The sequence below is a fragment of the Astyanax mexicanus genome, chromosome 19 (assembly GCF_023375975.1).
Source record: "Astyanax mexicanus isolate ESR-SI-001 chromosome 19, AstMex3_surface, whole genome shotgun sequence".
NCBI lineage: Eukaryota > Metazoa > Chordata > Actinopteri > Characiformes > Acestrorhamphidae > Astyanax > Astyanax mexicanus.
In genome coordinates, this window is record NC_064426.1 from 19,779,834 (window position 1) to 19,807,765 (window position 27,932).

Consider the following 27,932-nt stretch of genomic DNA (forward strand, 5'->3'; position numbering starts at 1 on the left):
TCCATTCCCAACTGTTGTCATAGTAACGTGACGAAATCTCCACAGGAACAGCAGGCTAATACGTCATAGTCAGTAAACGTTCTAAGAGGCGCATCTGCGGAGTTCAGTTCAGAACGTCTTCAGCTGAGAGAGATAAGGTGAATTCTGGAGGACTGTTTAATTAGGTTTCTGTAATATTATATCAGTGTTTCTGTATTTAATATCAGTGTCTCTGTGTTTAATATCAGTGTTTATGTAATTAATAGTTAATCATTAATAGTTTAATAAGCTCACGCTGTTGGGCTCTTGATTAAAACGCTCAGTGAAGTGAGCGCGCGCACGGGCTCGTGAGCCTACAGTACCTCAGTGTGTGTTTGTGTGCTCACTAGTGTGTATGTGGAACTATTTTTTTCAACAGCGTTGCTGTCTAATACAAAAACAGTATTTTTAGTGTAATACTAAAGTTTTTTTAGTATTAAACTATACACTATTATAGTATAAATTACCCCTGAGCCTTTATGTAGAGGCAGAGCTGAGAGTCAGTGTTGGTTAGTCAGTTTTTTACAGCTCTGGAAAAAAATAAGACCACGTAAAAATAATGAGTTTCTTAGATTTTACCAAATTAAAAACCTCTGGAATGTAATCAAGAAAAAGATGGATGATCGCAAGCCATCAAACCAATCTGAACTGCTTCATTTTCTGCACCAGGAGTGGCATAAATATATCTAAAAGCAGTGTGAAAGACTGCTGAAGGAAAAAAACATGCCAATATGCATGAAAACTGTGATTAAAAATCAGTTTGGTTATTCCACCAAATATTGATTTCTGAACTCTTAAATTTTATTTATATGAACTTGTTTTCTTTGCATTATTTGATGTCTGAGGTTTTTTGTTAAAATGTTTTTGTTTTTTTTGTTATGTCAGCCATTTCTCATTTTCTGCAAATAAATTCTCTAAATGACAATATTTCTATTTGGAATTTGGGAGAAATGTTGTCCTTATTTTATAGAATAAAACAACAATGTTCATTTTACTCAAACATATACCTATAAATAGCAAAATCTAAGAAACTGATTCAGAAATTGAAGTGGTCTCTTAATTTTTTTCAGAGCTGCAGAGTTATGTTATAAATTATATTACACCTAAGAGTCCGTATGTAGAGGCAGAGCTTAAAGTCAGTTTTGGTTAGTCAGTTATTTTATTATGAATTAAATTACACCTGAGAGAGGCAGAATTGAGAGTCTGTGTTGGTCGTTCTGACTAACCAACACTGTGTTAGCCCACCTGACACTGCACTGGCTTGTAAATCTGATATTATGTTATATTAGTATTAAATTTCCCAACATATAAATTAGTATTAAAAAGGCAGAAAATGAAGTAGCTTGTAAGTATCTTTACTCTAAGATATGATTTTCCTCCCTATCCTTAAAGCACATTTTGCCTTATGTGTGATTTCTATGAACAATGTCATTTTAGTTATGATAGAATGTGTATATATGTATATTTCTGTCAGTATGTCAGATATTTTAAAGGAAGAACAGTCCAAAAGATCTGAGATTAAATAAGACTTTAATTCAGATCATTTGATCACCCTGTGTAATAATGTGTTCAGCACTCTGGACATCATTACGTATATTTACCTTCATTATGACATTTCTCTAAAAAGAAGTGGGTTATATTATATGTTATGTTATTTTACTCTCATCTGTTTTTACAGATTGTTCAGGAATAATGTTGAGAATACTGACCTTGCTATTTGCTGTGGCCCTGGTGGTTTCCTGTGGCCTGAAGCTCACTAAGAAGGGAATCTCCAGCATCGAAGACGTCTTAGAGCATCGCAATATTTGGGACACTGTGTGTATCTTCTTCCTCTTTTTTTTTATCTCATTTATCCCCTTTATGACCAGTCTTGTCAGTATGCAATCAAATTCTAACTCATCTTGTTAGAAAGACTTCTATGGACAGTAGGGTCAGTTAAATTCTAAAATCCTTAATTGAAAGTGAAAAGCTATGAATGAGCAGGTGTCCCAATACTTTTGTCCACATAGTATGTATCCCATTTGTTGAGGAACATAAATTTTTCCACCAATGATCCATCAGTAATGCCAGCACTGATCGTTAACTCTTCCTGTCTTTCAGAGCGTCCCTCAGTGTACGGACATTCAGCTGGTGTTTGACATCAACGCCACAGTTCAGGAGAGCAAGGGGCTGAACAAGCGCTACTTGGACTGCCCTTATCCTGAGACGGGCGTTCCATGTTTCTACTACAAAGATCGTAAGACCCCACAAACACTGTGGACTGTAGAAAATTTCATAATAAGCTGCACAACAAAAAAATGGAGGTTTTCCAAAAATAAATTCTCTTACCTTTTATCAAACAATCTGTCTGACTGATAAATCTTGCTGTGTGAAATTCCCTCTCTAATCTAATGCTGCAATCACATGTTCATCGTGTGCTCCTGATTCCCATTTGTTAAGCTGCAGTTCCAAAGTCTTTACATTGAATTGCTCTATAGCTGATGAACATGGTTCACCTGTTAGATTCCAGTGCTTATATAATGCACGGATACAGTGTTTAAGGCCTAATCAATAATTGCTTAAAGTTTATTTAAAAATAATTAAAGTACTGCTTTGAGGTTTACCCTAACCCTCCTTCGCTTTCTCTCTCTGTCTCTATATTTGTCCTTCTCTGCATCTCTAGCTGTCAATCCGATATTTAGTGTAAGGAATGGATCCAGAGAATTGGAAAGATTCAATGGCAGGTATGAATAATAAACATTACTTCATATATGTTATATTAATTTCAGTCTGTTATAATATTACCGATTAAAAGACCCACAAAAGAAACAACTTCATATTTCATTTAAATGTGTGTGTGTTTCTGATTGATTTCTAAAAAAAGCCACACATTTAAGATTGTTGGAGGAGGACCTTCTAGAAACAACATCCGGTACTACAATGAGAGAGAAATGCTGGAAATCAACAGCTTCAGTTACAGGTATTTACATCACATAGCCTTAATGTGACAATTTCGTTTAGTGTGTTGCTGGTGCTGCTGCTTAAGACCATGATTAAAATCATTGTGTGTGTGTGTCAGTGCTAGCACACCGGAGAGTACTGTGTGGACGGTGCAGAATCAGCAGCAATCTATGGATTTGACCGAAGAGGGCTTCGTCATTATGAGAGGCAGCGAAAACTGGGTTGGGTGAGAACTTCCACCTCTGTTTTTATAACAAATAAACTGTGTGTGAGTGTGAGTTTGCAGAGTGTAGGTTTAAGAGACAGAGATATCATACTTTTTGCATTTTTTCTTTTCAAACGTCAAACGTGGTTAGCGGCTAAGGCTAGTGGTTAAGCTGCTCCAGCAGTGCTAGCTGGGGTTAGCAGCAGACTACAGTCTGAAAATACTCACCTCTGAAAGGCAAAAGAGCTAGTGCTTAGAGTGGTTAGCAGCTAATGCTAATGCTAAAGCTGCTCCAGCAGTACTAGCTGGGGTTAGCAGGAGGCTACAGTCCAATATACTCACCTCTAAATAGCGAAAGAGCTAGAGCTTAGCCCGGTTAGCGGGTAAAGGAGAAAAAATTCACTGAAACTCCTGTCTAACGCTGCACTTCAGCAGAGTGACTTTACTGCTCCTTACAAGTTATTTTTGGGAAACAAAAGGACGCGCCCTATAGTGCGAAAAATATGTGATTATATATATTGTGATAGAAAGTGAGAGACGGTACATGTATGTAAATGTAGTGTGACTTTAAGTAGAGTTAAAGCAACAGCTCCATCTTATGTTGTTGTCCAACATCAACTGTGTGTTGTGTTTGGTGTGTGTTTCTATAGATTTGTGTGTCAGAAGAATTCTCCCTGTGGGGATCTAAAACCTCAGGGTCTGCTGAGTCCAGACTTCTTCTTCATCGCTGAGGTCTCCAACAAGTACGTCCACTTTTTTCAATACTAATAGTTTTAATTTGCATTTGCAAGTTCTGAATGAGGATCAGAGCATGTGTTTATCAGAGAAGTGATGTGTTCAGAAAGCTGATTGGCTGATGACTCAAGCAAGCTTGTGCTGGAGAACTTTGCTCTGCACTTATGCTTCAACAGTGATGAAGCAAGAAAAATAAAGTGCTTTAGATGCTTTTGGTAACCTAGACGTAATGATGGTGGTAATGATGTGTGTAATGTTTTGTTTGTGTGTGTGTGTGTGTAGGGGAGTTGACAGCAGCACAGACTGTGTGCTTTCCATCCGTTTTGAGCTCCATATCCACGGATTTCCTCTTCTACCAGGAAGAGCTCTGTTCTGCTTGGGGGTGAGAAGTTTATTCAGCTGCAGACCTTTTACACAATATTATAATGGATTATAATTAAATGATATATTTTTTGGGGGAGAAAAGCTTCAAATTCAGGGCCTTTTCACACAGCCGTTTTTCCTGGACCTACGAGCGCTTGCTCTGTGATCTTAATACAAATGTAGAAACGCTTTCAGAATACTAGTTAGCACAGTCTGTCTTAATAAACTGTGTGTTTACATTTGTTTACAGATGACGATGATAACCCTTTTTATCATCCTCTGTTCCTACGTCCTTTACAACATCTGTGGGCCAAAACAAGACCGTGAACAGAACAGCCTTTCAGATGACGGTAAATCTACACACCTGTACTCTCTCTCTTTATCTGTGTACACACGCGCGCACACACATCCACACCCTATCAAGCACACACATCATTCTCTCTTTCTGGTTATAGAGGAGTTGGTTGAGGCTAATGTGTGGACACGGCTCGAGGAGATCTACCATGTGATCTACAGCTTCACCCAGAGACGCCTATTCAGGAATTTCATCTTGTCTGTGGTGTTTTTTGATACCGCGCTGATGATCGCCCAGGCCTTTCCCGACGTCATTGCGAGAGGAGGTGCGGTCATACACTGTTAAGAGCTCATCATCACTCTGTCAATCTGTCACATTTTGTCTTTTGGTTTATATTTGGGTTCAAATTTGAACTCATTACTGGTGCCTATAGAGATATGTTGAGTTAGATTGTAATCTAAGCATATTTCATGATAAAATATTTGGGCACTGATTTGAAAACAATATGGATTTTATATGGTTTGCTAGGTTGGGTGTTCTCAGCGATTGAGTCGTGTTTCCTGGGTATCTATCTAATGGAGATGTTGCTGAAGCTCTTGGCGTTGGGACACAATTACTTCCGAGACCCCTGGAATATCATTGGTGAGCTGATCCATCTCTTAAGAGACAAAATTAACATGTTCCATAGTGGAAGCCTAATTTTTAAATATCGTGCTTATATTTTATTTATATATTTATATGTGTCCTAAGAACTTATTCAGAGTATTGATGTTTTCTCGTTCTCCTTTTTCTCTCAGATTTCCTCATAACAGTCTTGAGAGTGGTGGATTTTTTGCTGCCGTTTATGCTGTCCACCAGTATCCACCCTCCTGTGAAAAAAGCAGCGCGAGCCATCAGAGCTTTCCGTTTGCTTAAAGCCATTCGGTAAGGAAATCTACAGCTCGGTTGACATGATGTGAATTGATCTCACTGACACTAAAAGCAGTGATCAGGAACTGCAACTAGGTGCAGGAAATTTTCATCCACAACACTTAAAAGCACAGCATTTATTTCCAAACCCTCTGTATTTATTCAGAGCCAGGACCATTTTTTTACAGATTCCCTTTTGAGCTTCAGTTTTGAGAGACATTTATATAATGCACACATATTATAAATATACTGTATGTCTTTAGATGTTAAAGATCAAATAACTAGGAGCTATAAATGAAATGATTATAATCAGCTATGATCAGTATTTGGGATGTTCAGTTTACTCCATATTTGAACTCTTGGTCTCTGTCTTGTTTCAGCTCCATAGGGAGGATCCAGGTTCTCCTCACAACATTGGTTCAGTCCTTGCCATCAATAGCCTCTACCTCCTTCCTCATGGCCATGGTCCTGATCATGTTTACAGTGTTTCTCCGGGTGCTGTACGCAGACACAGTCCCTGTGAGTTTCGGGACTTTTGCACGAACAATTTCCACCTTGTTTCAAGTGCTGACACTGGATGACTGGGCCATGGTCTATGAGAACAGCTATTCTAAAGGTAAGGGGCTATGCATTCCTACAGGTCAACATGTAACATGAAAAGCAAACTCAATTTAGTCCAAAACTAGGCTAAATCCCTGTTTGAAAAACTGTTCAGATTAAACAAATGTGAAACTATTCACATAAACCAGTACCTTAATGTAATGTCACCATGTGATTTGAAGAATTAAACACGTGTAAAATGAATAAAACTGGAAACTAATATTGTGAATCTATTAAAGTCATATACATTCTGTTTTCTTCACCCAACAGGAGCTCCTCACGTCATGATATTCCTGGTGGTGTTCATCGTCATAGAGAATTTAATTCTTCTCAAGTAAGCTACTGGGAATAACAGTCCAGTTATTAATGATTTCCCCATTCCGTGAATCACATTACAGGTCATAATGTCTATGAAGACTTTTAGTCTGAATTGTATCATAAAAAGTAGAAAGTTGTGAGTAATCAGGTGGGTTTTTTCCCACCCTACAATTGAAAGAAACTCATCTGTAGTTGAGCAGCAGATGTGTTCTAGTTTAAATTTAAGTAAGACAGTTTTATCTTATCCCTACTCAGTGCTTGTTAATAATACTTAATGTTTACTCATTATTTGTTCTCTTCTTTGTCCTTCAAGTTTCATCCTGGCTGTGTTGGTGGACAACATTGGAATTACAATCGAAAATGCAAATCGGAGGGTACGTAGAGTTAAGACTCTTTTAGTGTAGAATTTGTCTTAGATGCAAAATGCTCTTCTCTGATAACATTAAACCTAACCTCTAATTTCAGGCGAAAGCTATGCAAGACGAGGAGAAGGAGCGAATCAGGAAGATTGGTAAGTGTGTAAAGCAACATGGCTTGCTTGAGAGGAGAACTGGCTGGTTTTAAAAAGATGGTGGTAGGAGATTTATACCTTGGCATTTTTTAAAGACTTGTTAAAACACATCAGATTTTCCAAACCTGAGTGCAGGTTCCAGGTGACCTGATCACAGAGGAAATTAATCAAGTTTTTAAAGATATTCAGATACCTGTTTTTCTTTTATTTAATATGTTAGTTTTAATTTGCTTGTTTGGTAATGTTCTGTACTGGGCTGGATTTTTTTCACTTCTTTAACAGAGGATGAGCTAAGCGAGACCAGGCCAGAGGAAGAGTCCCACCAGGAGGCTCTTCTAAAAAGATTCAGTGAAGAGAAACACGGCGAGCGGTAAAAGACATTATTTCAGAACTACTCGTATATTATTGCATTAAGCATGGCATCCCATAAAAATGTTATTACCCTTATCTCTAATGGATTGTTGTTGTTTATGATTATAGAAAGGCAGAGCTGATGGCAGAGTATCTTGGAGTACTGGCCAGTATGGAGAAGAGCCAGTTCTCCTTTCACTCTGAAGCCTTTCTGCTAAACAGACTTGTGGAAATCAGCCATAAGAAGGTGAGGGGTGTTTCCATATTCACATTACAGTTACATTATATGTAATAATTAAAATAGTTCAATTGATTTAAATATAATGAGTAGGAATAGGCAATAAGCAAGTAACATTCTTACTGATATTTTGACTTTATTGTTTATTGGCAATTTTATACCAACAGTGCACAAAGGAATAATATTTCACTGCAACGGCCCAGCAGTTAGAAGATAAAATGCAGCAACAGTGTAAGTAAAGCAACATACTGTACATACACACTGTACATTACACTATATACCTGCAACACATGCCCATATACTGCACATATAAAACTGAAATACTGATATTGCATTGAACAAGTGTTATTACTCTCTTATGTAATAAAATCACATAAAATGAGAGCTGCATATGTGAGAAAACACCAAAAGTGCATTCGTCCTTATAGAATTACTGACACTGTTCATTTTGTTTTAGGACATGGAAGAGAGGACGAACAGTTTCCTCAGAAGTGCGACACCCAGCTGCTGAGGACAACACAGAACTCCATGATCCACTGTTCTGGCTGTTGTTTTAGCTCAGTTCTGTCCATTTATCGCCGCCCTACCTGCTGCTGCCTACATCACAATAGTGTGGAAAAATAGCGTAGTTCTCTGTGAATATTTACATTTCCAAGTCCAAAGTAATTTCTAGAATCCGGGTCGACCAGAGGAGGACTGGTTCCCCTACTGAGCCTGGTTCCTCTCAAGGTTTCTTCCTCATTATCGGGGAGTTTTTCCTTGCCACTGTCGCCTTTGTGCTTACTCTTTAGGGGTCTAGACCCGGATTACTAATATTCTTTAGCAAAAGAATTGTCTACCGTATTTTTGTACTATAAGGTGCACTTGAAATCCTTTAATTTTCCCAAAAATTGTCAGTGCGCCTTTTAATTCAGTGCCCCTTAGGTATAAATTTTACCAGTCAGGTTGTAAGGAGCAGTCATTGATGGATTACACTGATGTGCAGCATTATACAGGTGTATAGTTTCCAACATCTAGAGAAACAATACTCTTTTCTGGCAGCATCATGTGATTTATAATAAACATTTACCCTTTAATCTGAAAGCTTGACTCATTTTCTTTCTTTTATAAATATTACACTTACGATTCTTAAAATTATATATTACACTTTTCTTAAAATGTTAACAGACCTTACTGTTATTGTTGTTTTGGCCAGCTCGTTCACACGAACAGCAACATAAAAAGAGGAAAAACAACAGTTGGAAACAACTGATTCATTTATTAAATAATATAATTTAGATATATAAAGTCTAGGGGAAACAAAGATAAAGGAGAAAGTAACAAAAAAGAATCAAGGTCAGAGCATAAATATATGATAAAAAAAAATCAAAGAAACCCAAAATGAGCCCCCAACACCATGTTTGTTAAAAAGATGTTGAAAAAATGTCCATGCTGTTCGTTGAAACTATGTTCCATTTAGGTTGAAAGTAAAAGGTGAAAAGATTTTTTTCCCCAGTGGTTGAAAAGAGTATATTTACAAGGTCTAATTTAGGTTGAAAAGATTTAAATATTTAATATGGTTAAATTAACAGTAAAAATACTATTTCAGGTAGAAATGTCCACTGTTTATTTTATATTTTAAATTTTTATTTAATGCCAATTTTGTATAAAACTTTTTACAGAGTCCATCGTTTCAGTTAAAACAGTCCCCTCCAAACACACACCCAAATACCAGCCACCAAATAACCCTTTCATTTGTTAACTAAGAAATAGTTTTTAACCTTAGCTCCTCCTAACCTTTAACACGAACATTGAAATTTCTTAACTAGGAAAGTTTTTTAACCTTATTTTTCTAATTCTTTCTATCTTTAAAATAGCTTTAACATGTCACCACATTTCAATATTTCAGTATGACTTAAGGAAGCTTCATTAACTAAACTAAATTCTCATCTAAACAACAAAACAACAAAAAAGCTAACCTAGTTAACATGAAAATTGTTACTTGAATCATTCCTCACGGTTGGCCAAACAATAACTAGCATTACGCTAGTTACCTCAGGCTCAGACTCCATCACGGGTCCTATTTACTCTGGTTTGGTAATAATAAAATAAAAGGTTACACAATAAAACCTCACACAATCAAACCTCCCCTCACAGTTCCACAAAGTGGTGGTTTCTAAGACTTTACCTTACCTGGTCTTGGTGTCGTGATGCCAACCGAGCTAGCGTTAACCTCGTTCAGTTACCTCAGAATCCACCACAGGCTCTATTTAACCCAGTGTCTTAATAAATAATACAAAATATATAGTTAGCTAAAGTTGCATCATAAAACCCAGGCAATTGCCTTTTTTTCTCACCGTTGCATCTCACCGATGCATTATGCATCTCTCTATATCTCTATATATATATATATACAAATTAAGAGAGGTTTCTGAATCAGTTTCTTTGATTTTGCATTTCAGACATAACAAATTGCTGAAATTAATTTCAGGGAGGCACCCCGAGTAAAAAAAAGAAAAAAAAGAAAAAAAAAAAGGATAATAGAACTGTACCTTTTGGCTATTATATATCATATATATTCACATTAACTCACCTCAACATGCCTTATGAAATCATTTAGTTCCCTATGGGCAATTCTATAATCACTATTATAAACTGTACAGCGGGCAAGATTTTCTTTTTTTTTTTTTTTTTTTTAAACTTTCACCCTACCTGGATATACTTTAGAGTAGACAGAGGTGAAATGAGTTTTAATGGGAGCCATGATGCTTCTTCTGACTTGCAGGCATCAGGAGCCGTTGTTGATATGCGGTAGACTCACACAACTTCCGGGACACTTGGGAAGTCTGTTGTCAATTCCCTAATTCCACTGTGATGGGGAGCTGGAATTCGATTTTATGAACTTTAAGTTTACTTTATTTTTCTGTTCCACCTTAAATGCTTCAGCCTCTGCTGTCAGTTGCACCATTCAACATGGGATGGGAAAGCTACTAAGATGCTAAGTACTTACAGTATTTTATGCTTGTTATGAAGGAAATACTTATAAAACATTGAAACTACACATTGAGCTATAGTAACACAGAAAACACTTTATTAATGGGTTTCTTTGTTTGCTTCTGCCAGTGATTCTTATACCCCTCTGTTTTAAGTGTGCCTCTGTTAATTCTCTGTTTGAAGGGTCATGTAGCCCTAAAACTTTCCCCTACCACTCCAGCCTAACAACAATTGGGATTTGCACCTTAATGCGCTGGACCACTGTTTTTTTAAAAACAGTTTTATCCCAAGATGACAGGGTAGAGAGGGAACCTAAAGAAATAATTTAATGTAACTGAATTACATAAATATTACTAAAATACTGTAAAATATAAACATTTCCTCCTAATACCTGACATGTTCATTCATAGAAAATCTTTTCACTACAACTAAACTGCAGACACAAAAGGCATGAATATAATATTAATACTGATTAATATACAAATGTAGTTAATAACTCAATGTAGCTTCTGCTTTTCTGCACTTTTAATAGGACAGGTATTCAGATTGAGAAATGTTACAAGCCAGTTAAATACACTATGGGCTAGAAAAATGTGGACCATCCCATCTTCATGCCTCTGGTATAAATCCCGGTCAATATCAGGGGTGCAGAATTCTGAAAAACAGCAAGCAAGTCTTCATCAAACTGTTAATATGAAGTTGTTAACAACCCGAACTAGAACCAAGCAGCCAAATCCAAACCTTGAATTACATTTATCATATTTAACGCTAAAACTGTGCATCAGCATTCTCTGGAATGAAGGAGCTCCATCAAACAAACCCTTAAAAAAAAAAAAAAAAAAAACTGTCCGAGTCCAGTGGAGCAATGGAGCTGTGTTCTGATAAAACTACACCCTGTCCAGTTATTTTGTGGCGAAGTACTGCAATAAAACTAATCATTCATAATAACAATCTTGAATGCAATCAAATCTTCCCAGAAAAAACAGAAGCTTTTACTGCAGCAAAGTGGCATAAACAGTCTATTGACACACCTGCTTTCAGGAGAACACTGGACCTTGTGGAGAATTTTTAGGTCCAACCTTACATACATATAGAGCACTCAGCCTTACACAGAAGCCAAGCAGAAGCTCAAGCGATCAGTTTAAAGACTGACTTATACATGAAACAAGTCAGGTATGCTGCTGTTTATTTGAAATAAATAACCTGCAGGCGGCCCTCTGACTGGGCATCTTTGATATAAAGCATCAGATTGTTGTTTCTTTCACAGCTTTTCTTGGACGGTTGGAGTTTCTTTATTCTTTATTTACAGCTGCAGTATCCCCTTTCCCCCTTACACCTACCAGGCGCTACCTGAGCAATAGGTAATTCCATATAGTCCCATGAATAATTCACAGCACAGCGTTTTCCACATTTTAAAGCTTTGTTCAAAATGAACTGAAAGCTTTTCCAAGTCTGCATACATCAACCCAGGCATGTCAATTTAAAAGTGAAAAGAAAGCAATAGACTGACCACAGAAGGTACATCAAGAAAAGTGGACACCACTATTCTCATTTATTTAAAAAAGCAGAAATGTACAGTCTGTAATGAAAACGTTTAAACAGGAAATGAGGTTGTGTTTATTGATCTGTCAGGTTTTTGATGCTGATGCAGTGTAAGAATCTCCTGGCCTCTTCATTTCTTGGAGAACTTGGCTTGTTTGTGTTTAGGTGGAGCCCATTTAAGACACAAAGTGTCCACTGTGAAAACAGAAAACAAAAAAATAGGGATTACAGAAGGACAATGTGTTTAGTGACAAAGGACATAAAATAACTAGTATTATTTTGTTCCTTAATAATACATCTTATGCACATATTGTATATATTGTATTTACTGTACTCTCTATGTAGTTTGTCTTATAATATCTCTGGTTAAGGTCATGACTTAGGGTCAAACTTAATGAAGCGTTTGCAAATTAGAATAGAGTTTTCTGTTTTGCTGCGGTGATCAGTGAAAGCATTACCAATGGGCAGTTGCCTTCCATCACTACGTAAATAAGGGTAAATTCTCTCCATTATAACATTAGTTAAGCAACTGAGTAAAAGAACTAAATGTTTCACCTTCAGGGAATGCACTAGCCGGATTTGCAACAGTGGGTCTAGATCACTTCAATTTTAAATGCTTAATGTCATTTTGATATTACTAGGGGTGTCATAATTATTTAAATCCTCGATTCAATTTTATTTCCGAATTTTAGGGTCACAATTCGATTCGATTCTCTTTAGAGTAGTCTATGGTCAGTCATTGGTTTGATTCATCAAATGTACAATATCTTATTTCAAAAGGTGGGCTTGATATAAGTGATCTGTAATACACCACATTAGGCACTAATGGTCAAATTTAATTAAGATATATTTGTAATGCCATCTAGTGGCTTTTTTGGTAGCAGCAGTGTACACATAACATAAATAATAAAATAAATACAGGAACAGTCATGTAAAATATAATAGAACAATTAGAGCCTTCACAAACTGAACTCTATCCTACTATAACACTTAAACATGAAAAATAAGACTTAAGACTTTTTTGGTCCCTGAGAATGACAAGTTCTTTTCTTTAATAAAGATATATTATTAACTTTATCTGAGAGAAAGATGCTCCTTAAGGTACCAAAACTATTAACATATTTGAGGCTAGACAAAACAACTGTTATTTTTATATTTTCAAGTTTTTCTTTAAGAAGATGAGAATGTCCACATTCTCTGGAGAAAGGGCTGCTCTTTGAGCTACAGTGTGCTGCGCCATTTGCGGGAGGGATCGTCGATCCTCTTTTTGACTTCGAGGCTCGAGACCATGACATAATTTCGATCGATTTTGATGAAATATCGAAATCGTGACACCCCTAGATATTACCCATGATTATGTATGAGCCAAAAATGACTACTACTATTTCTAATACTAATAATAATATTTTATAAATGTATAGATTTGTACAACATACAGTTACCCAATTCAGGTCCAGAACACAAGAAAAAACTATTTAGCTAAAATATACATTAATCAACTTTACATTTTCAGTTGTTGACTTTTTTCGTACAACACCACTGTGAGATTCATCCTTCAATCAAAAATGCTTCAATTCAAAAGACTTTTTTAGGTCAGTATTTCATTTCAGAACATTCTCATTTAGTAAATGAAACACTGCCCCCTAGTGATGAATGTGATTTAACTTGAATAAAGCGTCAGTACCTGTGATTGGTGGTTTTTTGTACTGTGCACTCTTTAGATGTTCTTCTACAAGTTTGGGAGTGACGCAGATCACATGCTGGCCCTTCCAGTACTTCACCATGTTAAGAGACTGCAGGGTGCTGATGATGTCACTCTGTGTGATGCTGGTCATTTGACTGTGGACAGAAGAAACACACCTCAAATGACTTAATTAATTAATTAATTAATATGCATACCATTTCATATGAAAGAACTGGGTTAACTAAAATACAACGTTCGTTGAACTGCACACTGGTAGTACCAGTAAAATGAGGCTGTCTAGAGCACCAGTATGCCGTGAGATATTGTATGGTGTGAGACAGGAGATGTGACGCAGCTGTAGTGTTGAAAGAGACAGGTGCAAAGGTTCCTAGTAACCTTAAACGGCATCTCTAAACACTTTTAAAGGCTATGGGACTTTTTCCCATTTCAAACATTTACTTGGAAAAACAAAAGTGGTTCTTCGATGAATTCAGTCAAAGAAACTTCGTAGCACCTTGACTTAAGAGGGCTTAAAATCATTGTGGACCTCACAAACGCTCTTGTGCCTGGAATTAGGCAAATCTCAGCAGCAATGTTGCAAAATCTAGTAGGCATGACAAGACAATGACTCATCTCAAGACGAGACATGATATTGGGTTTACGAGAACAAATTTGAACAATATATATATATATTTTTTCAATGTTTCAAAATTAATTAATTTTTTTTTTTTTTTTTTACTTTTTTTGACCGGCACTGCTGTTTAGAAGTAGAAAGTAATCCCAGATGTCTAGACACTGCAATTGCAGCGACTTTTGTTTATACTACTAAAATGCATAAGAACAAATAAGTTCTATAAATTTATGTGGTTCTAATATGCGTTTTTGTGTAAGGTGGTTAAAAGGTGGCATCTGTTGCTGCTCAAACACTAATCTTACCTGAGATCTTTGATGGACAGTGTTCCTCTGAAATCCCGCAGAATCTCCAGCAATACCCACGACCAGTAGCTCCTATAACTCAACTTCCCCAGGTCTGACAGAGGCTTCTCTGGAGAACCCACTGTACTCTCCAATTTTGATAACTCATAACCTACAAATTAACACACAAATTTAAAACACTGTTTAAATACACAGTAAAATAAACTGCATAAACACCTTAGTGAACATTCATACTAAAACTTACTCTGCAAAATAGCAGTAGACTGTTAATGGCTAAAAGTACTGGGACAACATCCATTGTCCATTTATATAAAGGTATTCATAAACAGGCCTATCACAATACCAATTTATTGTGGACAATATATCGTCTCAGAAATTATTGCGATATCTGATATTGTCATTTTAAGAACATTAAATGTCAATGACAATGAAAATACAGTAGCATAACAAAGCAATTATACCTTTTTAAAGACCACAACATTTTTATTAATCATAGATTGCATGACTGCCTACTTCTACTAGATATAGGAGCATTGCTGTGAGAATTTGATTGCATTCAATGACAAGAGCATCATCATCATCATCATCATGCTCCCCAACTAAACTAGAACACAGCAAACACAGTTTCACTGCTCCACAGCTCACTGCTGAGGAATTTATACCCCTTTATTCCACACCAGGGATTAGGTATGGTGCCAAGAGGTTTATGACAATGACAAGGGCTATATCAATGTATCAATTCATGTATCAAATTCTTCAAAACTTAATGGATGACCCCTGATCTAACCTGTAAGTTTTCAACTTAACAAAGCAGGAGGATAGGTTATATAACTAATCACTAACTAATAGTTTTGAGGACTGAAGACGCTTTTCCGCCGGCATGGTGCCGGTGCCTGAACGATTCTTTGCGTTTCCACCGCAAAATCACAGGGTCTTGGCCAGAAAAGCCGGTTCCGTTTTGGCCCCACAATCTTGCTGGTCTGGAACCAGCGAACCTGTGACGCGAGCGGCCAAAGGGCGGGGGGTTGAAGCATCTCTGGGGCAAAGTTGTTTACAAACCTCACTTTTATTCACAGCTAAGAGGAGCAGAAGCCGCTAAGTGAATGAAAATAAATCAACAGTGGTCCACCGAGGAGAGCAGCACAAGTTTCAAGAGGAGCTCGGGTTTTGCCATGTTGTTTTCAAAAAGCCCCCGACTTCTGTTTACGCCCACATTCACATACGTAGTGAGTGACTCCTTAGAGCAGTGGAAACACGGGCCGGTTCTTAAAAGGTTCGCAGGAACCGGTTCCGGCACCAGCAGTTGGTGGAAAAGAGGTATGAGACTACTCGATTGGTACCAAAACATATAATCGTCTGCAGACAAGATCAGTGAGCAAAAACTCAAACTTACTGAATGCAATGAGAAATTTTCCGTATCCTCTGCGCTGGTATGGAGGAAGTGTGAGAATGCATGCAACATTATTCCCATCGGGGGATTCCTTCTCCTGTTTATGAAAAGTACATGAAACCAAAATAAATTTCACACACGAAAAATCCACAAGACGGAAAAACACTCAAACATTAAAAACGATTGCTTACCTTTGAGAAATAACCCACAATGTGTGCCCCCTGTCGGTTTACTTCTGTAAGGATGTAAAAGATGAATGGTTCCACGTCGAAGTAAAGCGTTTTGTGATCCAGAAAGAGCTTAGCCAGCAGACACAAGTTCTGACTGTAGATCTGCAGGTAGAGCATGGAGAAATGACTTAGCAAGTATTCTACAGCTCTGAAAGTGATAATGTGGGTTTGGAATGATTTCTAACATTTTTATAACTGTAACAAATAATGATGCAGCACAAAACATATCAGAGTAAAAGTATTTAACTTGATAATACGTAGTAAAGTAAAAGTGGATGTAGAAGAAAAAAAATGATACTCCAGCAAATACAGATACAGCATTTTAGTATTTATGTACAGTAGTGAAGTATTTCTACTTCATTCATCTCTGAGAAAAAAATAATCAAAAGCAGCTTCTCTTGAACATAATTTCCTTTGCTGAACAGGCAGATATGAATCTGTTTAAACTTAGCTGTTGCCTATATCTAAGAGGCAATTCTGTGTTCATTTTAGTTAAAGTTTACCTTATGATCTCGTCCGTCCACCTCATACACAGAGATATTGCCTCTGCGGTAAATTTCCTTTCCAGGGGGCTGCCGCCATTGACACTGGGCCTACAAGATACGGAGGGGGTAAAAAAAACAAGTTCATAAGATTGTGCCTGTGTCATATAAACAAGTCAATAAACAATAAAACAGTTGCACCCAGATGGAATCAACCATTAAGAATGAAACTTGGTGGGTATTTATGCTGGACTGTCACCGGGTGACTCAATACAGGCAGCAGGTCATATTTATTGACACGTCCCACATTCAGAAGGCCTGTTGTCATGGTGTGGGATGCAAAGTTTGTACATTCCAACACGGCCAGCAGCATAGCCAGACCTATCCCGATTGAAAATGTGTGGGATGCTGCTGAACAAGCAATTAACACTCCACCCCTACCGCAAAATCTGTGCAGGATTTAAGCTGCACTGTATGGATCATTGCAGAATACCATTAGGAACATCTACAACTCAATGCCAATCACGTCTGGTATGTTGCGTTTCACATGCATATAATCAATAAATATAATCAAGAGTTCCCATATCAGTCTACGTTTTTGATCACCTATTGGTAACCTTTATCTTCCATCTGACTAGAATGGCAATTAAGTCCCTTCCTTCTGGGTGCAACTACTTTTGCAACATTTTTTTAATTTTTTTTTTTATTAAATCACTCTGGATAAAAGCATCAGAGAAACTGCATAAAAGTAACACAGAGGTAAACACAGAGGTAAAGTCATCTTGCAGGACTGACCAGATGATATCTGAAGGTTTTCTCATATTTCATGTACTTCAGGCAGTATTCACAAATCCAAAGCTTGGGCTGTTTTCCATAGTCATCAGGGAAGGGAGAGAAGTACCAGGCATCGATCTCGAAATTTCCAATCTGGATTTTATCCACATATTTCACTTTTGTGATCTGTAGAAACAGTGATATAATAAAGACAACAAATTAAAATCATACAAAACAGGGATGGATTATAGTCTACGACAGGAAGGGTCCGTCATAGACTGTCATTAATGTGATGTTTACAGTGGTAGTTATTTAGGCATTTCCTTGATGTGAAGTATATAAAGTGTCTACTGTTTCTCTCATACCGCTTCATGCTCTTTCTCCAGGGCTGCTGTAGTGGGGTCCATCTCTGCATAGGTCTGAAAAAGAAACAAATAAATTTAATTTAAAAAGATAAGTAAGACAAAGACTACAATTGTCACAATTGGACAAAAGAAAAAGAAATAAGCCTGTGCAAAATAAAATTCAAAAGAAAAAGAAGAAGCAGTGTCTAAAGCAGCTTTTCTTAATGTAATTATAGCAAAACTTTACAGAAAAAGAACAAAACCTTAATAAATGCAATAGAAGTTAATGTAAAATGATTCCAATTTATTTGAAATATTTTTTATTACTGGTCCACTCATTATAAAACTGCAAGATTCTGCAAAAAATTAATGAATTTTTTATGACAGTGAAACAATTTTTTATTTTTTTTTTGCTACCTTTTGAACATGGTTGATCTCATCGTGTTTGCGTTTTTGGTTTCGAGTGATCTTCCTTTCCGGCTGGTCCCCCAGTTCTCCTCCCCCACCTTCCTCCACACTCTTTCTTACAGCATCCTTCACAGTTTTCGTCAATGCCAAACGCCCTTTCCCAACCCACTCATCTAGTCGTCTGTTAACTGTTCGCAGGGAGGACAAAAAGCAGGTATTCATCAGTATACAAGCACTGAATATACTTCTTAATTTATCAAGGACAAGTACATAATTACAGGATCATTACTACTGTAGCATATGTTACTATTTAATTAAAATCACTCACATCCAACATAGTGGACGTAGAACTCCTCTCTGCCCTCCTGCTCGTTTAGCCTGGACTGGATAACCTCAGCTGAGTCTACAAGGAAATAAAAGAAAGATGCAGTGAGTAAAACTTTTAAAATGAGAATTTAAAAATTAACATTTACTCATTTTATTAAAAGGGCACATTCCTAAGAAGCGTATTAACTCAAAGTTTGTATAAAAATATTTTAATTATATTTTAAATAAATTTCCTAGAAACCTCAAGCTTCAGCAACAATAAAGAAATGCAGACACCCTATTAGTTGAGAACAGAAATGGAACAAAGTGCTGTGTCTCTCTGGAGGAGTACAGTAACAAAACCTATGTCCTCCAGGAAATGCATCTCTCTCTCTCTCTCTCTCTCCATCACAGGACCATGATTGGAGTTGATGTGGTTACAGGACAAAGACGACAGTTTAAAAAATAATAGATTATTACATGAATATATTAAATCTATGTGTGGTGAAATCTATGTGTGGACATGTTTATGATTCTAGGTATAATTCGTCTTCTTTCTGAAGCACAAAATAAAATCAGTGGTTCCCAAAAATGGTCCAGCAAAACCTAGCATACGTTTTCTTTTATACCAAACACACAAAAGCATCTTGGAACAAAATTGATTATTCACAGGTCAAGGTAGAATCCTGTAAAATGCTCACACTACCAGTGAAGATGGTCTTAGCACCAAGATGCTTCTGGAAAAATAGATCCAGCTACAGAAAAAGCATTTCTTAAACTGAGGTGGGCGTGTTAAAGCAACACTGGTTCTGGAGGAACACCGCACAGAGGCCCAGTGGGGTGTCAAACTAGGGAAAACCACTGTGTTGAATAAGAAAATACTCTACTCAAGTAAATTGAATATAACATACATAATTTCCCTTTATCTTAAACATGATTAATTAGCATGGTCATGTTTGGTGTCTGTAGTTTTACACTGAGACTAAAGTATAAGGAAGGGAAGTCTGTGCCCAACTTTAATTCCCCAGTGTTGTTACACTAGTCTTGTATTATCAGTACAAAAAAAACCCCACATTTTTTAATTAGAATGGCATTTAATTACACGAACTGTGTTTTTTTTTGTCAACTGCTGCTACCTCCTGTCAACCTCCTTTACCCTCTGTGGCAGGATGCTGCCATAAGCCAACAAACCATCATTCGGTTATTACACTATTACATAACTTACATACTTTGTCTTTATTTATTTTAAATATAATGTAACAAAGCATATTTACGTTCATAAGATGTACACCTAGGTCATAAATAAAAATATGTCGAATAATATGAATGAAAAAGTCGAAGTTATATTTGGTTGTTTACATTCTTACTAAATTATTACATTCTTGTTGTAAGCTTACTAAAAAAATGTGTTGCCATTGGGCAACATTACGTAGATCTGTCTTTTAGGGCCATAATGATAAAGCAGCGGTGACTTAAATAATCAGGTCTGATTATTAACATTTCAAAAAAAGTACAAACAGTTTTTTCTCCCACAAAATTGAATTAATGCCATAGAGGGTTTAAATACGGCGTTACATTTTGCTGGGATTTACTCTGAACACACGTTAAAATAAAATTGCCCATACAAAACCAACAAAGACCAGTGATTTGTTTACAAACAGAAACACTGATAATTAAGGTAAATAATGTTACTAAAATCACTAAGAATGAGTGTTATTTAATGTGTTGGTCCTGTTTGATATTATATTTAATAATTTTAAACTCACGCCACGTTTTGTCCGCGCGCTGACACAAATAAGTCTCTCCAATCTCCACCGACACCTCCTGCTCTCTGCAGCCGCCGAGGGAGCCTCCGTCGCCGTGTCGTTGCACACTAGAGCCCGTGGTTTCACCCGCGGCCTCGGGCTCCTCGTCCTCGCCGCCGCTGCCGTTAGAGCAGAAAGAGGCGCGCGTTCCCGCCTCCGGCTCGCGGGCACGCGCTACATCTCGATCTTCCATTAGATCACTAATAATAATATTAATAATATTAATATTGAAGCTTATAAAGATGATAGATATGGTGCAGCTTCTGCTGGCGAACCTCCAGGCTTCTAGAACAACACCACACTGAACACTACCACCACAGTGAACACAAACGCGCATGCGCAAGTAAGAGACGCTCAAACATGCGCGCGCAAACACACACGCCCCCTGTACGCACTTGTTCTAAAAACAAAAAAGAAAACAATATAAAACAATAAAAAAAATGTTGTCTTTTTATTTTAATGTATTTTTTTATAGGTGACTACAGCGGTGTGTGTTTCTGAGTGCACATTTTATACACATTTATATGGGACTTATAAGGTTCCTTTTTGAATATTGTAAAACATTTCCGTCCATGTGCTACTTCTGTATCTCTCAGAATTGTCAACAAATGCATGTGTACATGATTTGTATTTGCTGACCTTGAGTAAAAGTGAATTACACTCCACAACTACCCAGAAGCATACTTTTCCAGACAAAAACACATAATTCTATACTAGGCTGTACTCATTTAAGCTTCTCTTCTTCTATTCTTCAGACAAGATGTGTGTACCGGTACATGTTCTGCTAAGTACCTAAAAGAAACAGACAGACACACAGTTCACTGCAATTCATATGGAGTCTTTTATTATGGACACCGTTATAATTAAGGTACATCTGGTAAATGAGGGAGGGAAGCTTAAATTCTGTCTGCGCTCCTCCCGTCTCCCACTGTCAGAGAACCCCTTCCTTCTTAAATTCAGTTTCAGTTTTTGGATGCATTACCTTTCCAGTTCCTCTGTAAGGCCCGCCTCCTCGGTGGTGATGATGACTAAACCCTCCACCTCTAGCTCTGTGCCCTCGCCCACCTCGGTACGCATTTCCACCACCATCACCCCTGGGGATTCTTTCATGCCACTGCCCGTATGGTGGCCCTCTTGGACCGTGCCTCCGCCCCCGGTCTCGAGGAACTCTCTGCTGTTGTCCGTCCGTTACGATTGGCTGAGTGCTGTCTTCTGTGATGTTTAAGTTTGTCTGGCTGGTCTGCTGTTCATGTCCTTCTGCTAAAGTGTCCTGATGGCATGTGCCAACACATATCTCACCTGCTGTTTTTCTAAATGTGCTAGTCTGTCCACTGTTAGCTTTTGGCTCAAGCGAATGTCCTTGTTCTGTGCTTTCTGCAGGCAGGTCATTGTTCTGTGGGAGTAAACTGTTCTGGATGTGGTTCTGGCTGCTTTCTGCTGAGGAGATGTTCAGTTTGGTGAGGTTTTCTACTACAGGTGCGGGAATTCCTTGAAATGGTGGTTCATTTCTTCCGCCTCCTCTTCCTCTTCCTCTCCTGCCTCCTCTAAACTCGCCATGTTGTCTCCTGTAGTGAGGAGCTCTGCGGTGTGAGTGATGTGAACTGTGCTGGGCTTGAGGGGCAGGGGTCTGACTGGGGCATTCAGGGGGAACAGCAGGCAAAGGCCGGCTGGATTCAGGATTTGTGGCATCAGAGCAAGTGCTGTCGGAGTCAACAGGGGTCTTGGAGACAAAAGCAGAGATTTAAAAAAATTGGCATTGAAGACATAAACTGGAAATAATTAAAAAAATATATAAAAATCCAGCCTGGAGTTAAGAAATTAAGAAGCAATAAAAGAATATACCTCAACAAGCAAGGTTAAAACTTTACCATTACACAATACTAGTTAAATGATAACAAAAATATCATCAGTCATCAGTTGGCCTTTGGCGTCCATCTCCCTCTCAGTGCTTCACCACCTGTCAGGGGTGCTAATGTTACGGCTGATCAGTATAAATGTCCTTTACTTGTTAGCTGTGTTAGTCTCATACCTTTAGCACAACATAAGACCTAAACCTTACTGAACACATCCAGACTGTTCAGCTAAATTTGTGAAGAAACAAGTAAAAAAATACATATATTTTGCTTTCGTCCCAAGAATATCCAAACTAAAACTTACTTCATTAATGTGAATAAGGAATCGATTTGACTCCACCTCCGGATCAATGACTCCTCCTTTCTCTTTTTGATGTTCCAGAATCTTCTGGAGACTTTCCCATTTTCTTTTAAACTCTGCACCCACAGCTTCATCTTCCTGCTGTGAAGTTAAGAGAAAAAATATTTTTGATGAAATTCTCAAATGAACACAAACATGCACACGTGTCCCCAGCATGTGACTCACTAGAACACGTGCTGGAGTTTGGTTTTCCAGCAGCTCATAAAGCTAAGGCTTCTCAACTGCACACCCTACACTGTAAAAAACAATGCCTTACTGTTGCAGTTCGCTGCTTGGCACAGCACACAAGAGTGACTTTGTCTGTGTGACATTTCCAACAGTGACACAATGCCCCCTGAACACAGACAGACGCTGATTCTCTGTAGGTGTGAACAGAACTGAGGCTGCAGAGCTGACATATCTTTACCTGAGGGAAGTCCGGCGCAGGTGATGAAAGCAGGGCGTTCACATCGTATGACAGTGACTCTCGGCACACGGGGCAAACAACAGACAGCTCCTGTACAAACAAGTGAACTATTCAGTTTAAAACATGAAGGGCTTTTTGTTATTTTTAGATTTACACCGATATTTTAAGCATTGTGCATAACTATATGTTAAAGTATTTGGTCTACACAAACATTACAGCTTACAATGTATTAAAAATATATATAAAACCATTATGACGGCAGATCACATCATTCAAATAATTCACTTTAGGATGTACTTGTCTTGTGCAATTCCCTGTTTTTATTTTACTTATCTAAGCAGCACACAAACAGTGCACTGCTGCAGCTATGGAGACGGGCGAAGCAGGCTAATTTTTTTGCTGAACATGTAGTCACTGAGCTTCAGTAAGGTTTCTATCCATATCTATCACCACCACTAGCGTAGCAGAGATGGGCATTTGGCATTGTGGTTGATTTGTAAATATATACATTACAAAGTAAATCTCGTCACTTGCCACTGTGTAACCTGGCAACCCACGTCAGTTTGTTATCTAGGGAGGACCAGGTGGGGCAGAAAACTCTATCTAGTGTTTGGAAACTGTAGGCATTTCACACACTTACATTTCTTTGAAAAATCTATTAAAGCAATCTTTAGTTTTGTAAAATATAAAATGCGCTATATTTTTGGTTTCAGAAATTGAAACATTAACAGTTGGAATTAGAAAGAATGCTTGTGAAACTTGGGTTTCCTGCTACCAGGCAGTTGCTATACAGCTATATAGCTAGGGGATACACTAGTGTAAAACTGGTTTTACTATATGGTTGCTACGGTGTTACTAAATGGATTGAATAAGAACAATTATATGATACAATTCCCATTATAATCACCATTACCCCTTTAGAAATGTAATAACAGTAAGGTGACCATTTATGCCACTAATGCTAAAGTTAGACCATCTAATGCACAAGTCTTACCTCCTCCTCTGCTCTGTCTCTGGTCTTATCCTCCTCCAGCTCTCTCTCCCGCTCCCTCAGCTCCACCTCAGAGTGGGTAATGTAGCGGCCCAGACAGTGAGAGTGGAAGTAGTGGTAGCAGTTTGTCTTTGTAAACACCTCACCCTCCTGTCCAGAGAAAAAACCCTCCAATCTCAGAAATGGCAACTGGAAAAAGTATGTTGATTCAAATTATTTGAAATTAATTAATGTTATTATTAAATATACTGGTCATTCATCACAAGATTTTAACAAAGCCTACAGAACATTTGACATTACTTTTTAATGAACTTGCTCTAGCAAAAAAAAAAAAACTTGTACGTGCATCTTTGATGCATTATAATTGTCTGTATGTGTCTGGAGTTATTACATGAGCACTGCACAAACAATGTAGTTGTGTTGAATGATCAAAAATTACCTTAAACCCATACAGACAGATGACACAGTTCCCATGAGGAATATTGCTCTCAGTCAGGATCTCTTTGGCTTTCTAAAGAATAGATAATAAGGAGTAAATGTGACTGATAAAAAAGAGTAAAGGGCTGAGGTTTGTTTCAGATAGATGTTTGAAGACAGCACAAACCTCAATAAGCTGATACAGTACTGGCATTCCCAAACATGACTCTGCCTCTATCTGCAAGCTCTGCTGTAAACTGTGGTGGAAGGAGGTTAAAGAGAGACAGATTAATGACGCTGCACATTTACGTTTATATATATACACTAAACTCAAAAGACTTTACAAAACAAACTAGCACCTGAGCAACTTGTCATCTGAGAGACCTCGTGGGTTGTGTATAGAAATGCAGGGAGGAGAAGATGGATACTGTAAGCAAATGAGAAACATATTTAAGATGTATGAACAGCCTGTAGTTCAACTACAATATTCATCTCTCTCAAGATTGCTGAGCGATTATTGACAAAATATATGCATTTATGTCTTAAAGAATAAGAATGTCATAAGAAGAATATATTAATTAATGAACTGATTATATTAGGAAATAGAAATACTGGAAATTTGGCAATGGTTAATGGCTAAGCTAATAGCTTACAATTCCTCCCTATAAACTGTTAACTTATTTGTACTTATTTTAACATTAAAAAGCTTTCCCCTCAAAACATCGAACACATCTGCACAATATTGTACATTTATACAATCAATAATCACCACATGCCTCAGAGTCCAGGTCCAGTGTCAGAGTGAGACGGACAAACTGGGACAGACAGTCCTCTCCGGTGGATGGGTGAAGGACCAGACTGACCTGCCATCCTCTAAAAAGAAAAGAACTACATATTTAGACCTTACATTTTGGAGTATGTAAGATATGCTAACTAGGGCTGTGTGATAATACTTAAAACCGCCAACCTCCAAAACCAAATGAACAACTGCACAGTATCACCAGCCATGATTTTATCTCATGTGAATTAGCCTGACTGCTTGGCATTTCTAATTTTAGCTCACAAAACAGGGATTCTATTAATATTTGTTTGGATTCCTAGACATTTGATCTCAGGAGCCCCCAAAAAATTGTTTCACGTGTGGCTCCTTTTTTGTCAGCAAGAAGATCATGTGCACAGTGAGCGTACTCACTCTCGCTTGTTTCTGGTTTGAGGAATTCAGGGCATTACAACTGTCCACAGTTAACTACTACTGTCTCAAAAACACAATGTGGGAATATAAATTAAGCAAAAATCTATAAATGTGATTAGTAATACAATATTTTACAGACTAGTAGGCGCACCGTATCTATTTTCAGGTCCTTTTAGGGGCGCCCAAATATATATATATATATATATATATTTTTCTTTTTCTCTCTAAAAAATGTTTATTTGGGTGAGAAAAGCGCTTCCGTTAATTTACAGTAAGCGTAGTTAGCGCTAGTAAACTGCTGTGTAACGCTGTACTTCAGAGGAGTGGCTTTACTGCTTCTTACAAGCTGACTGGTAAAATTCATACACAAGGGATTATAAGGCGCACTGTTGATTTTTGGGGAAATTAAGTGCGACTTATAGTGTAAGAAATACGTATATACAGTTGCAGTCAAAAGTCTGGATATACTGCCCAGCAGCTGTTGACATGACATGGTGAGGTGTAGTTAGTAAGAATTTACCCATCATCGTTCCTGGTGACGTTCAGCTCATCCAGATAGATGGACTGCAACACCTCTATTTCACACAAGGTGCTGCAAAACACAACGAACAAACTCAGACACTTCACTGACTGAGATACACGATTAAACAGCTGGACGTGCTGATTTAGGGGCCAGACTGACACAAAAAGGCACAATTTAAAGTCATGTACCGCATGTTTTAGACCTAATGTTTGGCTGGTGTGGGAGTGAGAGTACAGAGGGTGAATTAGCCTATAATACAGAACAGCATAGAAGTAAATTAGAATAGAAGTGGATTAGTATAGAAGCGTGTGTGTGACTCAGCTGCTGCTCCGCGTCAGAGCCCTTTAACACACACCGCTAGCTAATGCTAAGCTAACTGCTGTATCCGCTGGTACCCGGTCGCGCTGTGCGTGACAGTAAGAGGAAGCTGCTAAATCTCCGCCACTCTCTCTCTCTCTATGAATATAAACAGGCTGGTAAACCCGCTCCCCGGCCGCTCTCTCTCTCAGACCGTATACTTACTCGCTTTCCGCCGCCATGGCCCGCTGTCCGCCCGCCTTCACCAGCACCGGAAACCGCAGCCTAAAAACAACAGTTCCGCCGCGGATACCTAACCTACCCGCTCCGCTATCTAATATTGTATTATTATCACCCCCTGACACATTAACTACTACTAATAACAACTATATCGATATATTAGCAGCATAATAATTAACATTACAATCATAATGTTTAATTTAATAGCTTATATTTTACTTCTTCACAAAAAAATAAGCTTATCGACACCTTCATAAAACATTAAGTTGGTAAAGTGGTAAAATCTCTCCACACTCCACACACTGATCAGATCATTTTATTATTCCCCTGTAGCATAATAATGGCCTATGGCAAGAGTTTGACTTAAACTAATTAATTATTCCAATAAAAAATAAAATGTGGTGATTTATTAACTACCATACTTAAGTATAAATGTTGGTTATCTGTACATTACTGGAGTAATGGTTCTTCAGACGACTTATTACTTCTACTCATTTTCACAGTTATCTGAATTTTCCAGAGACTGTAAAAAAAGATCGACGCCGTGTCGCCGTTCCCATTCATTCAATGAAAATGAAGCCAAAATCTTCCGCCATGTTGGTGATCCTGAAACCCGAGTCTGCGCAGTAGAGACCAGAGGAGGGAGAAAGACTGTGGAGAGACAGCCTACTCATTTAAATAAACCCGCCCCTGAGGGCTGCCTCGCGGTCACAGGCTGCAGAGCGGAACTGACGGTCTGTTATTGGTCCTACTCATAACCAGCCCTTTTACAATAACCACACCTTTTTTGAATAGAGCTGAATAACATTTTAAAAAACGAATTCTGTGGGGATATAAAAAATTGACAATATTAGCAGAGGTTACACTAGCTGCTGCATTCAAATAGAATTACAGTATATTGGAAAAAACGTGATTGAAAGTTGTCTGTTTTGCCATTGAAACCTATGGGGATGGGTGGGGTTACACGGCTTTCTGCAGCCGAACAGCAGGGGGCGCCCGACCTGTGGTGGCTTCACTTGCTCCATCCGGATAGAGTGAATCTGATTGTGATTGGATGAGAAGTATAAACATATACCACTCTAACACCCTATTGGTTTATACGTGACCTATCACACCTGCACACGCCACGCCCCCACACTCCGGCAAGAACATAGCAGACGTATGTAGTCTAGTATGAAGCAGAGCCATAGAGAGCCATAGCCATAGCCACTACGGCTCTGGTATGAAGATGATCTGTGCAAAGACTCAAAAGAACTCGCTCCCGAAATGTCCAAACTAAGATTCTTTAATATATT

The 27,932-nt window shown here is 37.9% G+C and overlaps 3 protein-coding genes across 6 annotated transcripts; 1 reads left to right on the forward strand and 2 right to left on the reverse strand.

Moving 5' to 3' along the window:
• Positions 1-47: 47 nt before the first annotated feature.
• LOC107197663 (cation channel sperm-associated protein 1) lies at positions 48-8,566 on the forward strand. Its single transcript, XM_022677234.2, has 20 exons — positions 48-137; positions 1,697-1,833; positions 2,119-2,254; positions 2,681-2,741; positions 2,882-2,977; positions 3,077-3,184; positions 3,814-3,906; positions 4,181-4,280; positions 4,512-4,611; positions 4,717-4,881; positions 5,085-5,198; positions 5,354-5,480; positions 5,846-6,081; positions 6,336-6,399; positions 6,697-6,757; positions 6,849-6,894; positions 7,177-7,264; positions 7,375-7,492; positions 7,651-7,714; positions 7,941-8,566. Exons 2-19 carry the CDS (start codon positions 1,711-1,713, stop codon positions 7,663-7,665), a joined length of 1,851 nt encoding a protein of 616 aa, XP_022532955.2. The 5' UTR covers positions 48-137; positions 1,697-1,710; the 3' UTR covers positions 7,666-7,714; positions 7,941-8,566.
• Positions 8,567-11,975: 3,409 nt separating this feature from the next.
• Positions 11,976-20,696, reverse strand: kat8 (K(lysine) acetyltransferase 8). Its single transcript, XM_022677278.2, has 11 exons — positions 20,319-20,696; positions 18,575-18,649; positions 18,256-18,434; positions 17,860-17,913; positions 17,516-17,680; positions 16,742-16,831; positions 16,200-16,340; positions 16,012-16,105; positions 14,619-14,769; positions 13,683-13,837; positions 11,976-12,193 (listed from the first exon to the last, which is right to left on the reverse strand). Exons 1-11 carry the CDS (start codon positions 20,692-20,694, stop codon positions 12,129-12,131), a joined length of 1,545 nt encoding a protein of 514 aa, XP_022532999.2. The 5' UTR covers positions 20,695-20,696; the 3' UTR covers positions 11,976-12,128.
• A 483-nt stretch (positions 20,697-21,179) lies between these two features.
• On the reverse strand, positions 21,180-26,723 carry rnf25 (ring finger protein 25). Of its 4 annotated transcripts, none has more exons than XM_022677271.2 (10): positions 26,623-26,723; positions 26,098-26,169; positions 25,162-25,258; positions 24,745-24,812; positions 24,573-24,642; positions 24,408-24,479; positions 23,972-24,118; positions 22,978-23,064; positions 22,515-22,652; positions 21,180-22,077 (listed from the first exon to the last, which is right to left on the reverse strand). In XM_022677271.2, exons 1-10 carry the CDS (start codon positions 26,637-26,639, stop codon positions 21,289-21,291), a joined length of 1,557 nt encoding a protein of 518 aa, XP_022532992.1. In that variant the 5' UTR covers positions 26,640-26,723; the 3' UTR covers positions 21,180-21,288. The 4 variants fall into 4 exon arrangements, with proteins under 4 accessions (XP_022532992.1, XP_007251102.2, XP_022532979.1 ...); XM_007251040.4 differs by having other exon boundaries at positions 22,978-23,067; XM_022677258.2 differs by having other exon boundaries at positions 23,972-24,157.
• Between the last annotated feature and the right edge of the window lie 1,209 nt (positions 26,724-27,932).

Bases quoted from the DNA above. Each gene is read 5' to 3' on its own strand.
- LOC107197663 (XM_022677234.2), top strand. From the start codon at position 1,711: ATGTTGAGAATACTGACCTTGCTATTTGCTGTGGCCCTGGTGGTTTCC. The intron at 2,255-2,680 runs GTAAGACCCCAC...CTGCATCTCTAG, and splicing joins ATGTTTCTACTACAAAGATC to CTGTCAATCCGATATTTAGT. The intron at 4,612-4,716 runs GTAAATCTACAC...TTCTGGTTATAG, and splicing joins GAACAGCCTTTCAGATGACG to AGGAGTTGGTTGAGGCTAAT.
- kat8 (XM_022677278.2), bottom strand. From the start codon at position 20,694: ATGCGCGTTTGTGTTCACTGTGGTGGTAGTGTTCAGTGTGGTGTTGTT. The intron at 17,681-17,859 runs GTATGAGAGAAA...CTGTTTCTACAG, and splicing joins TGGAGAAAGAGCATGAAGCG to ATCACAAAAGTGAAATATGT. The intron at 16,341-16,741 runs GTAAACTTTAAC...CTCTACCTGCAG, and splicing joins TGGACGGACGAGATCATAAG to ATCTACAGTCAGAACTTGTG.
- rnf25 (XM_015606291.3), bottom strand. The intron at 24,643-24,744 runs GTGCTAGTTTGT...CTTCCACCACAG, and splicing joins TCAGATGACAAGTTGCTCAG to TTTACAGCAGAGCTTGCAGA. The intron at 24,480-24,572 runs GTTTGTGCTGTC...TCTATTCTTTAG, and splicing joins TACTGTATCAGCTTATTGAG to AAAGCCAAAGAGATCCTGAC.